We start from the raw sequence: 17,285 nt of genomic DNA on the forward strand, positions 1-17,285 counted from the left end.
ATGCATTCTAATGTGCGCTTTTCCACAAAGTTTTCGCGCAAGTTCCAAAAATTCGATAATCAAAATTCCGAATTAACGGGGCGACGCGGATCGATTTTAAGGGTAAAGAGTCGGATGACCCGTGAAGAGATGACCGATGAGAAGGGAAGAAAGATGTCTTGTATTTAATAATAATAATTCTTATGGTGGCCCTGCCATGCATGGAGCCACAGCTCGTCCCTGACGACAGCCCTGGACTCGTGGAGCGTGCGCGTAAAAGCAAGGACGTTGAAATCAAGAAGGTTTGGGGAGTTTCGTCCCGAGGAGTAGAAACGGTTTTCGTTATCATCAGATGCCTTGCAGTCGCGACTATAGGTAGATCCGCGCGTCCTTTAAATTATCCTCGCATTTCGACATTAATCGTACAACAAAATCTGTAAATTCATCCCGTGTCCTCGACACGATAAATTATTTGGGTGCGACAAAAGAAGTCGAAAAAAAAACGGAGAATAATAATTAAACTAGAATTCGAAATACCTAATCAGAGAAAAAAAAACCAACTTTCCTCGCATCTCCCGATTTCTCGAATTTCTCCAAGAAGTTTTCTATCCACTGTAATATAGACGCGACATCGAAAGACTTTGAAGTCTATCTATTACTGTAATACGTATACGTGTAAGCGGCCAGGAGTTTTACTCGACCACCTGTAGTATGCAGAAGTCTATACCACGAATTATGTTCCATTGAGTATATTTTTTCGAACGTAGTCGATTCGAATTAAAGAACCAAGAAAAAAAAAAGTGAAAAGAAATAAGTATATTTTAATAAGAAGATAAGAAAGAATTTTTTTTTTGTTTTCTCCATTTCTCGTTCGCTAAAATATTCGAGTTAATTACAACCAGCCGAAGGATTATACTTCCGCAAAGACAACGTCATAATGAAGACCTCTTCGTTTTCACTCCGCGTAATGCGTCGGGTAAGTTTTTTAATTAACATACCAATTGTGCACTACTATTTATTCACTTTTAATTACTTTCGATATCCTCTGAAATCGTACTACAATAATTTTTAATCACGTTCACATAACACGCTAAGATTTTATATCGCTGTTCCGACGACTAGAAAATTATTTTAGAACCTCGACCCGCATAACTATGACGATATAACGCTTGAGAAGAATGAAGTCATTAAATTACTTACGACGCAAAAAAAGACGCCGATCGAGACTCTGCTCGTTATACGAGTAATTAATTTTAATTCGACGGAAAACAATACGATTAGCTGTTCGTGCTCGTGTTCTAATTTTTTTAGACACTGAGCCACCGATACTCCCGGCATTCTCCTTGATTTTATTTAGCACGTACACGTTTGCATATATACGTGTACATATTTGCTACAGGTCACATTGCACGTATACGAGATATTCCAGCAGCTCTCACGAATGACCCGCAATCTCAAATTTGCATAACATAATTCAAAAGATATATGGAACCAGCGGTGTTTCATATATAAGATAGCTTTGCAAATCCCCCGTACGCGACATCATCAACGATGGAAAACCTTTTGTGTGAATCACGGGAGATCAAAGTGACCCGAATGAGAGAAAAAAAAAAAAACAAAGATCAAAGAAAAAACTTCCCTCCAAAGAAAATCAAAAAGAACATCAATTTATGGAAATTGGAAATCTCATTTAACTTCCCATCAATGTTATTTCGTGCAAACGAGATGAACGAAATTTGCCTGATAAAAATAAATGATTAATGAGATTTGAGATTTGAAATTTAACGTGGCTTCGATTTTCCAAACTGGTTGAAACTGTAGCGCGATTCGCTTGACGATAACGACATTCTGGAGGTAACAATTAATTTCAAGATTTAATGTCGGACGAATAACGTATTTCAACAAATTTCCTGTTATAACATACCTGGCATTATTCTCTGCTTACAACTTTCGCGTATATTATACAACAGTAAACTCCGACGATAAATTGAAATCAAATATACCGTTTCGAATGCATCCGGCAAATTAGTAATTACGTATATGGTTGAGCTTTGTAACTACAATTAATGGAACAGTGGGAATTGCCCTACGGCGTATTTCGGGGCTGTGAAATCCGACAAAGCTCTACTGTGCGGGAAACGAGCGGTAACGTTCTTAGAATGAAAAATAATCTTAATACGTAACACAAACGCGCTGCCTTGTGCCCCAAAGGGTTGGTTACAATACGCGAAGTTATTTATATTCATTTTTCGTTTTTCCTCCATTTCTTTCTTCGTTTTTCTACGCACGTTTCGGAAGAAAAAAAAAAATCTCCCATTTTCAACGGTTTCTGTCGTTACCCGTTACGCCCTTGTGAAAATGCCGATCGAGCCTCAGTCGCCCTTAAATTCATGAGCTTTGCAAGCTTTGAACTTCTACGAGAAGCAAAAAAATGGTAAAATATTTCGGACTCGCGTCGATGTTCGATGGACTTGGTTTTTCAAAAGACCAAAAAAAAAAAATTGGGGCTAAGAACGTTTATGAAAATTATAATGTCGTATGCGAACAACACAGCTCAGAAAATACACGGTGATATTCCGATTGAAAAAATATATAGGGGAGAATAACGTCACCGAAATTTTATGCGACTCTCGCGAGCAGCTTCAGGAATTCGGAATGGCCCTAAATATTTCCCGAGCCTAAATATTACCGAGGCGACCGACCGAGACGCCGCGGCGGAGCCCGGAGAGCATTATATGGTCCGCAATTTTCCTGTTACGAATTCGAAATTCCTGTCTCGCGTTTCGAGAATATATCGACGTGTTTTTCGCGTTTTGTTATTATTATGCATTCATTTTTCACGTTCCTCTTTTCACTTTTATTTCGAACGGAACGCGGCGCCGAAATGTTTGAGCACGTTTTCCATATAACAGCTGTGCGTAATGCACACGACCTATACAGGTACGTCCGGTTACGGGGTAAAAAAAATTTATTGTGAACGGATACCCACGCGCCCATGTACGCGTGATAAAAAACAGTTTCGATTAAAATTCGAGCTTTGAAGATTCTTCTGTTCGTTCGACCGCGATCTAATTTAACGTCGCCCGCGTATTTCACGTATATATCCGCGCATACCAAAATTGCAATAAAACCGCTCTGGAATTCCTAGGAGAACACGTGTGTCTCTCGATATAGTCATGAACCCGCTATACGTTCGCACGTTTTTATCCCACATTATCCTTCGTCCCTTGTTATACCATCTCTATTCCTTTTTTATTATTTCTTTTCCCTATTCCCAAGAATTTTCTTTTAAATCGAGCGTTATGCTTCTGAAATTTGCGAGAGAGGATCGAGTCGTGGAATATCCCAATTTCTAAATTCGAGTCTACGTTCCAGACCCAGATTAAAAAAAAAACAAAGAATATTCCGTCCATTACGCAGCCCATATTGGGATAGACGATAAATTGGCACCCTCATTCATTTAGAAAAAAAAAAAACTACGGATCAGGTGTCACGGAGCCCGAGCGAGACTGCACTTTACAAGTTAAATTAGAATCGCTCGATTTGCAGAATAATGGAAATTTGAATAGAAAAGTTTCGGAGCAATGTACTATCCGTCCGCCATTATAATTTTTTTCTTCTATTTCGCTAACGAGATGAAGGTAAAAAAAAAGTTCATAACAAGCATTACACAAAAGGTACTTGATGTTATACAGCGGAGTCGGGAGGATGCAATTCACTTTTTTTCTCTGTCGCATTATTCTCTACGTATATTTGTAAAAAGTATACGAATTTCGAGAGAGAATTCGTACACACGTAGATCAGGGGTGAGGAAAGAAATTTTCAAATTGCGGAAATCATTCGGTCCCGGTGGGCAAAAGTTATACGTTTAATTTCAAAGTAATATTACCAGAAATGACTTCTGATATCGATACGCTGGTTTTTCAGATTCATCATAACTTGCAATCTCTTTCCACGCTTTTGCGACCGAGAACTTTTCTCATTTTCTATACGTACCTAGTGCAAGCTCCCGCTGTTGCTATCTAGACTATGGTACGTGTGTATAGTATGGAACAAGATTACAATTTCGAAAAAAAAAAAAAAAACTTTACGTATCGGGAGAGAATAAAATGAAGGAGCTAACTCTCTAACTGTTATCTCTTTGCGACGTGAATTTTAATCACTGTAGAATTATCGTCGTCTCAGATTTAATTGGACGAAAGTGAAGTCGCCTTACAACTTGAATTAACTGATCTGTCAGACCTAATATGACTTAAAATTTAAATTAACCATACATGCGTATCTAGGTTTGTACTATATGTATCCAAACTCACGTAAAGTATCGCTATTAAATTTTCTACCCGAAGAACTTTCCAAGTAGGATCGCGAGATGATGCCATTTTGGTTCGAAAGTCGAATAATTAGGAATGCGGCTCATAGTGCGCTACGGCTATAATAACGATAATCTTAACGATGACGATCATCATCGCAACAACAACAATAATAATTATTATCAAGGACTCGATCCGCAGAGGAATTAATCGCAGGATCCGTCGCGCGGCGAAGGTCGAGCGTACAACAAGCTATACGTTCTCACGTCTCATTGTGTAAAAGTTGAAACAATTTTTTATCTTTCATTTCTTCTTTCAATCATCAAACGATTGATTTTTCTCGAAATTACAAGCTCTGTATGATTGAACATTATTTTTATTTATTTCTTTTTTTCTTCTGCCAAATTATTGACTCCAATTATTCGTATGTGAAATATAAAATAAGTTCGTTTCAGAGAACCGGAAAATAAATGTGTGTACATATCGAACCAATGAGCAAGGAGAAGCAAAAAAAGATTTGAAGTATTTCTTTAAACTTTTTCTTCGGTTTCTTTTTATTTTTCTCCTTATTTCAGATCACGTTCAAGACGATTGCGTTAGCGGAACCTTTTCCCCGAGCTTTTCCTCCCACTATATTTCCTCTAAGGTCCGCTTTTTATCAAAGTCCAGTAGGTATACGTTTTATACGGGGTACCTATGTACCTGATCATATGTACTTTTCGCGTATATGAAAAATAAATTGCAGATTCAAATGCATAACGCATTGTCATTTCGAGTGATATCGGAAAAATTCCGGAATCGACGAAACTGAAATTTCAATCCGAATCAATCCCCTACCATTGGGATAATAATCGAATGATAAAATCGGATGTAATTTGGTCGTTGAATAATTCGCACGTACATCCACATGTCGGTTCGGAGTAAACCGACCGCAATTATATATTCGACGTACTTACGTGTATAGGAATTGGGGGCGTATTAATTATTCGGCGATAATGATTGCATCGTTAATATGCAGTACCTACCTAATATATGCGCGTCAAGTTACAGCAGATTTCAATTCTTCCTATACTATTAGTTTTTTCGACGTCAAATTATTTCGCCATAGGGCTACGTGAATATATTAAAAGCGAAATTTTTTTCAATGTTTTTTCGCTGTATTTTCATGTGCGTCAATTTGGGATATCCTTAAGAAGCGATGGCTTTTCTTCTTCCTCCCTTTTCTTCTCAATTTCGGAAGTCCTCATTGTTCGCTAACAATCGAGCGATAATTTTATTGTATGGATAAATAAAGGAAAGAATATAAGGAATGAAATGAAATAAAATAAAATAAAATGAAATACACCAACGCACAAGGTTTGGGCGTGGCGTTGTGCTCGGAGGTAAAAGTTCATACCTATATACGTGTACCTCGTTTTGTTCGAGGAAGTTAAAAAAATATGTTCTCGTATTTTTATTTCCTTTTTATTCCCGAATTGAATTTATATATATATTCCTCCCTTCCAAAGTCCCCCGAAATCGCACAGTATATCGTAAGGGCATTTCACCCTTTGTTCCATTGATTTCATATATACTACGTACGAGTAATTTGACTTGTCATTCGACCGTTCGAAAAGAAATATGTGGGTCAGGCACTTAGCGATTATTTAGTTTTAATTCACGCCTCGAAAAAAATTAAATTTTTTGAGAGAGGAATAAAAAATAAGTTTGAGAATTAAAAAAATAAATAAAAAAAACTTTCTGATCTTGAGCAAACATTAATTCCTAAGGTTCACGTGAGCAGAGCTGTGAACGCTTTATTGAATCTGATATATATTCATTACATATAATATATTATATACTTATGTACGGGTATGTATATATAAATATATATATATATTGGTACGCGCGGGTTGATCGATTTTCTGGTGAACAAATAGGTAAATAAAATTCAGAAGATCCGTGTTGTACGTAGTACTTAGGGGTTAGAAGGTTTCCGTCGACCTCCATTAGGGTCAAAAGCTCATTTCTAAGCTCACCCGTTTCACTCGCTCAACTGTGTAGGAATGTCAGGGATTCATTCGCATTAAGAAACGAAGAGAGCGTCCAAAAAAAATTGCACAGAATTTCCAAGACGATTTCCATTTCGAAGCTTCGAATCTCTTCTTTGAAATCGATTTTTTCAATTCTCACGCAATATTTTTTTATCAACAAGTTATTCAATTTCTAGTCAATTCATGCGTTTATACACGAGAAGATGTAGACCAAATGTTACAATGCGTTTATAGGTATAGATACATCGGTGAAAATGGTCGGTGAACAATACACAGAAGTTGGATAAAACGGAAGGGTTGATATGAAAATCGGCTTAACTTTATTGACCGTCGAAAATTGTGTTCGTGTATTTGCCCTCGTCGGTTTTAAGGGCCATATAAATGGTTGTATTAAGTTGTTTTCGGTTCAATTTTCCACCCTTCGATTAAAGCTCGGCGATATTCTTCGGCTGCGTGTGCGTCGAATGTAAAGTTTCGCGAAACGAGGAGGCAGAAGTTATAACGAAACGCAGCTTTTGAAAAAATTAGAGGGGAACAAAAACTTTTTCCTTTGATCGCGACCAGCAAGTAAAAAGGCAAAAAAGTTGAACGCGTAAACAAATTATCACCGTAGTTTCGATATTTGTTTATTCTATTTTCGAAAAAATTCACCCCTCTCTCTCTCGTTCACGAGGAAACTTTATTTCTGTATCTCCGTACCAAACTCTCGTGTTTTTCTTTTTCTTTTCATCTCATCTTGCTTTTTTTCGTACTACACCGCGATGAACCGAGCGGTAAATGGTTTCAGAGGAAATTAGTTCTCGTGCAATTCTAGATCACGACGATGCAGCTTCCTGAATATACAGACGAAATATCTACATCTATACGGGTTCATATATATATAAAAATACGTAAAGTATTTTCATGGAAAATTTTCCGAATTTTCAATATTTAATCATTGAATACTCGTCAAAATCTCCCACAATTCGTTCCGCCGTCGCGTGTACAGGTATATATTTTTTGTACCTAGGTACGTTGAATTATAACGTCAGCGGGCAAAGAGATGAAGGACAAAAAAAAAAAAAAAAAGTGGAAGAAAATTCCTACCGCGGTATAATGAACATCGGATTAGTTTTCCGCTATATTAAAAACGAGTCCTCGAATCGTTTAATAGTTGGTAGTGAAGGTTGTGATATTTAACTTGAAGTGCAGCTATAGTTAAGCAACAAGTATAACTGCAGGCGCAATTATCTTGCCACCCGCGAGCCATAGAAAACCCGTAGGTCGATAAGAGTTCGCGACGTTCTTCGTGCATCGCATTTCTATTGTATACATATACATATATATATTCCTCATTCACATTTCATTTTGTCAATTTCTTTTTTTTTTTTTTTTAATTCATCTCTCTTCACCTTTCTTAGCAACCTCGCGTACCATCCATTTACCTACATCTTTTTCTACCGTCTAGCACCTCGTTGCCCTAATTCCCTACGGAATGAGAAAAGTGAGGTGTAAAATTACTCCTCGATTCCAACCTCATTTCTCGCATTTCTCGGACACGATTTTCCGAGGCCTCCACGCGACGGTGGGACGAAGTCTTATTTCCTTTTTCTTCTTATTTATTTATATTTTTTTCAACATCGTTCGTTTCTTCAAAATTTGCCGACACTCGTAATGTCGGGATAGGTCGTCCCGACACAGATTTCGCAAGCATCTGTTCCCACGAATAAATTTTTTCGGGATATAATAGCGACATTTTTTTGTTCCTGGTTTTTTTTTTGTTTTTCGCACATTCATCTATCATAGAGAGCGAACACGACGCATCGATTAATCAAAAACTAATCTAATCTGCACCGCGGACTCCAGGATGTACACGGGAAAAACTGATTATACCGGATGACCGGATCAAAAATGAAAAAAAAAAAAACCATTACAACGATCACGTATCTCATGCACGGTGGACTGAAATATTTTTCAAGATATAAAAAACATTGTAGAATTCAGGAATGCATTCGGAACGGTCGAAAATAATTCAAATTGCAACTTTATCATTTTTTTTCTCTCTTTAAACATGCAAATAAGGAAGATGGTTCGAGGCAGCATATGCAGAGCATATTACGCGAAGTATGGGAGCTTGTAATCAAATTATCGTCCGAACGTACGTCGTACCAGTGAAATTTTCGAGTGACATGGTACGGGTACCCCATAGCGACAACGCGTACCTACTTCTATGGTATTATGAACATCATGCCGCATATCAGGTGGCAAGAAAACGAGGTACAGAGAGTTAATTAACTGCTCGTAGCCCGAAAGATGCGTACATTGGGTTCAAAATTTCCGTCGTCATTGTAATTTGTGATTTTGCGAAGCAGAAAAAGATCAAGAAGTTAAAAAAAAAAGAAAGAAAAATGAGATAACATTAAGGGATATAATTTTTGTGGTGTGAGCAGGGTGTTCAACATAATCTGTAATTAAGAAGGAGATGAAATTCGTTTGTACGATTGTCACGGATCAGATGTACGTATTTTTGTTACCGCACTGCGAGAGCTGAGTTGGTCGTCGGAGGTGCGAATTTTTATTAAAATTTTCATCCGGTTTAATTAGTGTATTTTTCTCTTTTTTATCGGAATTGATTACATCACTCACGCGCTCCTTTTCATTAACCTAATTACGATAATAATGTCGATCAGGATCGTTAGGTTTAATTAAAATAACAATAATTAACGATGAAAAGAATCGTGTCCGTTTGATTATCACGCGCACCCATCCCGTGCGGATACCTTTGACGACGATCGTATATAATCCGACTTTGTTAAACGGAATTTCGTGTAAACGGGAGATTTCCGTTGTTCCTTTTTTGCAAAAATTACATCATGACATGATCGCTACCTTTTACGGGTAGGGAGAAAAGCTCATCCTCTTTAAGCTGTGGAAAAAGTACTTAAAAAATAAAGAAGAAAAAAAAAACGCGCTCACTAATTTGCCAGAAGAAACGTCAACTAAGAGTGCCAATTATCCGCCTCGTGAAGAGTCGCGTCGTTACAGAAAAAAGCAGGCTAATCGAAATGTTTAAAAAGAAGAGCTGACCCTGGAGGCATTTTGGTTGCTTACAACCCTCCGGAAACGAAAAGGAACTATATGACGTACGTTCGTTGAATCTCGGGAAAAGTTTTCAAAAAAAGCTCGGTGTGATTCTTTATATTTTACCGCGCGTTAAAAGCAATCGTGTAATTGAAAGCGCCGCAAGCTCGTGGTGGGGAAAAAAAAATTTTAATGCAACAGTTGGGATGAATTTTCTAAGCAGTTTCTACTCACGGGGTATATGTGTATAGGCTCGGCAACAGGTGGGTTGCATCGAGGATCGCATTAAAGCTTCGCGATCTGATTCAGTTTTACGTATAACTGTGCGAGAAAGAACACGCATCAAATGTAACGAGAGGAAATAGTCGCGATGATTTTTCTTCCCCGTCGATCTTGGGTGGAAAAAAAAATTATTTCAAGCTTTCGCGCGAAATGAAAATGGGCGGAGTTAATCCAATTTTTTTTTTTAGGAAAATAAAAGAGCTAAAGAAAAAACGAAATAGATTTTTCGTACCCTTGCGCGTGTGAAGTATCATTATGAGGGTATACAGGGTGAACCCTGACGGTTGATTACTTTAGGAAAGGATCGGTCACACAGAAGAGTTTGGAAAGTTATTTAGTTCACGAAGTGCCACCAAAACCTTCGTGACCCAAAAACTTGCTTTAACATCCCGGAGCTTTTTCACCGCCGCGCTCGTGCTCCAAATGGTAATTAAGTAGGTATATCTCCCTGACTTTCCACGGGAGAAACTCCGAAAGGTTCGCACGTGTTGGTCTATAATATCACCACTTTTTTTTCTTCTCCTCTCTACTTTCTCGAAGAGCGAAATTCGTTCGACTCGAAAAAGCGAACCGAAAAAAATTCTCATCGAAAAAATAACGAACCTCGTTGTTCGCAACTACGTTTATCGCACCTGCACCTCTGACGGAGGACCATATCCCGTGGGATGAAATTTGAAAATACCCTACACGTGTTTTAGGCGGGTAATACCTATACACAGATCGCTATTTCATTTGAAGTAAGGTTTGTATACGTGTGATCCCGGGTGGGACACCGTCGGAATACGGATAAACGAATTCCGTCGGATCTCACGTCTTCGTATTTTTCTTCTCTCTTATTTTATTTATTTTTACTTATATTTATCACCACCCGTAGCATCGACAAATAAGTGTACACCGGTATATCCTGCGTCATTTCTAATATACCTCTCGCACAACGGTTCACGGGCTTATTTACTTCATCCCCAGATAACCAGACGATCCTAAGAAAACGTCGAGATCGATGGAAGGGACGGTACATGCCTAATTTGCGATATAAAGATATTTCTACATCTCCTGGAATTGGTATCCAGCTACGATATAAAAATATTGTATAAATCTCTACAATAAATACGTATCGCGAAGATATCAGATTACAACTCCCGCTATCTCATAAAAAGTAATATATATACTGTATATATATATCTACATATGTATAGAACATAAAATAATATTTCTGAAGCAGAGCTTTATTGTTCTCGGATGCTTCTGTATCAGGGAAATATCTAGACATTTGTTTCGCGAATTTTATCAAGAAATTTCTTACCGCATGATCAGTTCTTTTCAAAAGAACGAGGAACACATATGGGATGAAATGATACGAAAAATGAGAAGAAGTAAAAGAGAAAGGAAAAAACGAGAATTCCGTGTGTCTTAGAACTTGAATTATTTATTACACCCCTGAAGCTTCCAAGCTCTTGTAACTCTGGAGGATATATATATAATGATAGTATATATAAGTAGGTACATTTATTTCAGTTTTTAACCACCGTCCCAGTAAAAGTTCTTAGGCTCAAGAAAAATATCCACTTTTACCATTTATTTTCATTACGTGCAAAACCTTTTCTAAAAAAAAGAATAAAAAATCATGAGAAAAAGAGAGAACGGAACAGAAAATAAGAAATAAAATGTCGACAAGCGGGGGGCATTTGTTCTAATTTCATCGAGCGGAAGTAAATTTGTTGAAAATTTATCGCGTCGATTTTTGAATCGAGAGATGCAAAGGAAAATATGGCGAAGCAAAAATTATCGGAAGGGGAAAATCAAATTTGGTTTAGGAATTGAAATTTTTCTTTTCGTGTACAGTAAACTAGTCCAACTAATCTCGACCTTTGATTTTGCATCCGATAAATTTCTACGATCGCGCAAGAAAAAATGGAAGCTTCAATATCGCAGGTGGGAGGGATCAATAACCCAGTCGATGATCTATCTGTTGCGTAAAATATTATACCAGTTTTCACGTATCATCAATCTTTTACTCCCGTATAATAATCTGAAAACTTCATACGGTACAGCTGAGGAATTTTTTTAAAAGAAATTCAATACAAAAAAATGAAACCTGTAAGGAATTGAGAGAAGCAAATGAAAAATAAAAGAAATGGTTGAAGTTTATCACGAGGCTGTATCGAACCGTTGAAATATGTGGCGGAAGACCTTTTTTTTTTTCTCCCGTCCCGAGACGAGGGAAAGTAACATTTTCCTATCGACTAACTTTATTGATACGGATGTTAGGGTGGCGGTATAGATATATTAGGGAGTTCATTTTGTGAGATAAAATTTCGAAAAAAAAAAAAAAAGAAGAAAGCAGGATATAAAGTAGCCATCATCTGAAATACGTTTTCAATAATTTCGGTGCAATCTCTTTTATGGAAAAAGGATACGCGTTTTCTAATTATGAGCACGTATGAAAGCTGATGGAGATTGATAAACGTAATTCTTGAAGAAGAAAACATAACAAAAAACAATAAAAATTAAACGAATGAACAAATGGAAGGCTATACTGTACGTTAAATATAGGATACATTCAAGGGCTCATATTTCAACCCTCAAAAGAAGAAATATTACTTTCAACTCTTTCGATGAGAAGATTTCATTCCAACGGATTCGACTCGCTTTTTTTCCATGAGTAAAGAATTTGAATAATTGAAAATTACATCTGCAGTTACACCTACCAACGTCGTGTGGGTAATGTACCTCGGGATCGAAATTACACGGTATAAAATGAGGTCGCAATAAATAAAAATACAACCAATAACTACGTGTACTGGAATTCTCCCGAGATCTGACCCGTGACGTTTCGCGATCACTCGTACACAACCGCTCCTTTTTTATGTTGCTAATTTTTATTCTTTTTATCCTTTTTGTTATCCTTGTACGCGTTTTTTAGAATGGTTACTAAACTCATTATTCTTCCGTACCTTTTTTTTTTTTTTTTACGACACCCCTGACGATAAACAGTGGAGAATAATGCGACCTAATTACAGTATCTAATTATCCGATAATCAAATTTTACTCATCCATTAGATGATTTTGTCATGTGAGCGGAAGACGTACGTTCCTTCGTTTCCCGTTTTATTCTACATTTTTTAAGAAACTCGCGAGTGGTGTAGATGGAAAACTATAGATTGGGAAAATTTCAATCTCTTGATTTGTATAGATTCCAATATTCCAATTTCCGAACTCTTGCGGAGAACAAAGTATCGTATTACGGTAAAGGAAAATCGGATTATTCAGCCCTCGGTCTCCCCATACACATTATATTATAAGCACGAGAACAGCGGGGGCTGCATTTTGCTTGTCTAGAATAATTTGTATGTACTACATGAACTTGAGTGGATATAGCTAACAAAGGTTCTATGTAATAGCTATGAAGGGGACATTCATGTTCGGCTCACGTGCAAAGCTCTCGCGGTATGGATATTATATAGTTTACCCTGAGATCGGCTGGGTTTACAGGTTCGTATACCTATGTATACCTCAACATTATATCTTACGTCCGCGTCGAGAGCAAGGTCGACGGAAGTTGAGTAAATACCTCCAGAGTAGAACGTGACGACGAGATTTAAAAATGAGTCTTCGTTTTCTATTTTCAAAATGCATCGTATCAATATGAATCAAATAGTGAATATGTCCCGAGCTTTTCCTTTTTTGAATTTTTCAGAACCAACAGTTCGGATATCTAAAATTTTCCAACGAGATTTTCACCGCGTTCTCGATAAGATTGAAAAATTCCTGTGGATTTTTTTTTCTCTTCCAAGTTGGCAAACAGATTCGCATGAGCTTGCATAATGTGTAGAATGTATAAATTGCATTTTTAACGTATGTACATACATTGAATAGATACCTAATGCAAATATATATAAATATTATACGCCGCTGTAAAATGTACGAGACTCGATATAAACGCTGTGCGCAATATTTGAATGAATATTATTCATGTGATGCGCGGCATATAGATTCCGATAAATATTCAAACCGTGAAAAATAAACTAAATAAATAAATAAAAGAATTCCCCGTCTTTTTCTCTTCCGCAGCTTTTACGTAGGGGCGTGCCCGACGTGAAAAATTTCAAACTTATATCCCGGAATTTCAAGCATCAATTTTTACTCTCCGTCGATAGACCGAAAATATGATCACAGGACGATAGATAAATATCATGAGTTTACTTTGCAAATTTTCCAAATAGTTCCGATAAATTCTAAAAGCATACCCTTTTTCGGTGGAGACATTGGCACAAGTTGAATTTATTTGTCAGCAACATTTACATATTTTTCCTCCTTTTTTTTTACAGGTAAGTCCTCCTCGTCCGTAATATCAGTGTCGTGCACGCCATCGTCGGTAAGTTTTTTTCCCAAAATATTCAATCTATCGATTTATAGAAAAATAGAGCGCAAGCTCGCGAAGCTTCTGGAACTTCGGTATAGGTAGGGAAAAGTGGAAGTACGCTTTCCTACCGACGTTACGATAAAGCACCGAGGTATCTGCGGGTAAGAAGCTTTCCGCTCTACAGACCGTGAAAAGCACAATGTACCAACCTCGGGTAAAAAAAGGAGAGAGCTTTTTTTACCGCCATCCGATCTCTCGTCATACTTAGAAATTCGCTCTACCGTCTACCACTGCATATCCGAACGGGTGAAAGCTCTCGTTTTGTAGATACTTGTTTATCCGACAACCAATTACTTCATGAGCTTTTTTCGTGACAGATACTTTCATCAAAAAAAAAAGGAGAAACTCATCCAAGCATCAGCTTTTTGTCAACCACGTTGTGATGGGTGAACAAAGATTACGCACTAGCACTAAATAAAGCAAATTTGGTGTCACGAACTCTCCTCATTATGCACCGTTGAGGTAAATTTATTTTTCGTTATCCGCTCTTCGGTGTATGAACATTGAAATTTTTTTCCAATAAAGAAGCTTTATCCGTATTGCGAATTTTCCAACGCGATATATTCACCCTGCATTTTCACGAGAAACTAAATTTTATCCTTCCGCTTTATTCCACCATTGAAACTCGGCTAAACGAATTGTAAATTACGAGAACACGCTGACGTGACGTAAGTCTGCGAGGGGCGAAACGGAAGGAAAAATAAAATATACACATAAAATGAAATAAAGAAAAGCTCTTACGCGCATGGCTTTGGCCCTTTTGTTTCCCTGTGTACGCGTACGTACATCATGCTTCATTCTTCAACGCAGTTTCGTACCCTACCGTTAAAGCTTTGTGTTTTTTCATCCCGTTTTTCACCCTATGTGTTTCCATGTACAAAATATCCCGGTATGTTGTACGAGCACTTCTTTAAGTCGACGAAGAAAAAGCAAGAAAAAAAAACTGAAACTGAAAAAAGCTGCCTGACCGTTCGCGCCGACTGGCAACGTAGAATACTCAATCACCGAACCGCGATCGCTTTCTCCAGGAGTGTGAAAAACTTTCTTTATCCTTCGCATATCCTGCACACCAGCGCTCTTTTTTTCTTTTCCTTAACTTTTTTTTTGTTTGGTTACCTTTTTTCTACCCGGAATACTCTCTCTCTCTACTTGTATCGCACTTTCACCCCTTGAAAAACACGCGATGCGATATCTCGAAACACGAAAGTTTTCACCCTTTAGTTTTTGAGTAAAGCTAAATCGAGCTTTTCGAAATATTCTCACGAGTTAATTTTCGTGGTTACCAATATCCACGCTCTCGATTTCCTTGAATTTTTCATCGACGAGTGTACGAATGTATACGAATAGTTATGGGTAGCGATTTTCTAATGTAAGTTTAGCTTCCTTAGGAAGTACCATCGCATTCTTATGCCGACCTGAGTTTCGACGTACAAGTGTGAGTAAGATTGATAGTCGGGAGACACATTTCTGTAGGAAATAGAACTTCCACATAATATATTATCCGTGCGAAGTACTATAGACTTTCGTCAAAAGGAGTCTGGCAAGCAAATACGTTATAGTTCAACAACAGAATAGACCGGTTCAGAGGTCAGAAGAATATCACCGTGGATCGAGTACGTCAATTTTTTTTTCTCTCCATTTTTTTCTTTTCAAAAAGTCATTTGACAAAAAAAAAAAAAAAAGGAAAAGACCCCACCTAAAGATCGGAGACATTTTTCCTCGGGGAGTAATCGAATTTTCTCTGAGATGCTGCAATAAATAAATCGGACAACAATTTTTATCGATTTTAGTTTTAGATCGCTAATTCGATTCAGAGCACGAATATCATTTTCATTTCAGTTATAGCTCATCGAAAAGAAGATCAGGTAAAAAAAAAAGAAATTTTACCGCCGTTTTAAAATTACTTGTACGAGGTGATATTACAAGTGACGTGGGTTTGAAAATTCTCAACGCGGGCCAAAATGCGACTCAAATAGGATATATACGAATTTTATCTCCACTCTCGATATGGTCATCCGACATATTTATAGTGAGATATGACTGTACAAGTCTAAAAGAATATTGGCGAAACCAAACGATATTCTACGCCGAAAGCCAAGATTTCATCGCCCCCTTTTTACCCCCCTGTACACCCCCACGCCATATTTACGTAGTTATATTTTTATCGCCACGTACCAGTTATAAATTTATCATTTTTAACGATGCAGCGAAAATGGAGGAAAAATAAAAATGACCATCTTCAATCGCTCGTACATGAAATCTTAATCCATACGCTCGTGAAATCTCGATGAAATTCATCCGCGAGATTGGTCGAACGAGACAATAACGAACGAAAAAAATTCCCACGTGCGGAATTGGGGATGATTCTACGTATACTTGGCACATAAATCATATTCTTTCTCTCGACAAAAAGTGCAACTGATTTCACGTTAGACGGAAATTCAAAGATTTCCTCTCATCGCCGTCAGGAGAAGCTCCACGAGTGAGGGAAACACACCAATTACCTATAATTTTAGTTAACTGCTCGAGACTATAGGTCGCCTATCACCTTTTAAGCTGCTTACATTTTGGAAGGACACGCATCGTGCCACCCGTAATGCATATTTATGTATATAATAACGTTCCATGTATAAGATATACACCCTGGTAGCAACCTCTACCGCGGTATGATGATAATAATGACGATGACAATAATGACAAACGATATAATTTAGAATTCGGCGTTGAATTTTTTCAATTATTTCAAATATTTTTTCGGTTCTTTTATAGGAAGTATAATCTTTGAATTTATCTATAAAATTCACCATTGAAATTGTTCGCCGAGTATGAATGATATACTTCCGAGCGAAAAAGTTTACGGGGGTTAATCAACTTCAACGTCAATCAAGCCAGCGCAGCCCTATTTCGATTTCACGGTAAGACTGACAACTCGAGCGAGATACCCACGTTATCCGGCTGATTATTAAAATAACTCAGCTGCCTTAACCGGGAGGCCATTCCCCTCGGGTGCGTATAAAGTACGTCAGAATGAAAGAAGATTCAAGCAAAGTAGTGGAGGTAGAAGGGACGAACGAGTTCAAACTCTGAAACCGTGACGCAAACACGCGCAAATCTCACGGAAACGACGACAATGTTCCCCTAATTCAACCCGCTGCAAGAAAATTTAGCACACCCTGCAGCTGGCGTTGGCAAATTCTT

At 37.6% G+C, this 17,285-nt stretch overlaps 1 protein-coding gene and 1 long non-coding RNA gene across 3 annotated transcripts in view; one reads left to right on the forward strand and one right to left on the reverse strand.

The window, feature by feature from the left end:
- LOC105690037 overlaps positions 1 to 17,285 on the reverse strand; it is a 50,816-nt gene that overhangs the window by 4,714 nt on the left and 28,817 nt on the right. The window lies entirely within an intron of this gene.
- Positions 526 to 17,285, forward strand: part of LOC105690036 (neo-calmodulin-like) — an 82,553-nt gene continuing 65,793 nt past the window's right edge. The window contains exon 1 of the mRNA XM_020854672.2: positions 526 to 955. Within this exon, the coding sequence (XP_020710331.1) occupies positions 917 to 955 (39 nt within the window). The 5' untranslated portion in view covers positions 526 to 916. The remainder of the gene's footprint in view (positions 956 to 17,285) is intronic.

The sequence above is a fragment of the Athalia rosae genome, chromosome 4 (assembly GCF_917208135.1).
Source record: "Athalia rosae chromosome 4, iyAthRosa1.1, whole genome shotgun sequence".
NCBI classification, from domain to species: Eukaryota; Metazoa; Arthropoda; class Insecta; order Hymenoptera; family Athaliidae; genus Athalia; species Athalia rosae.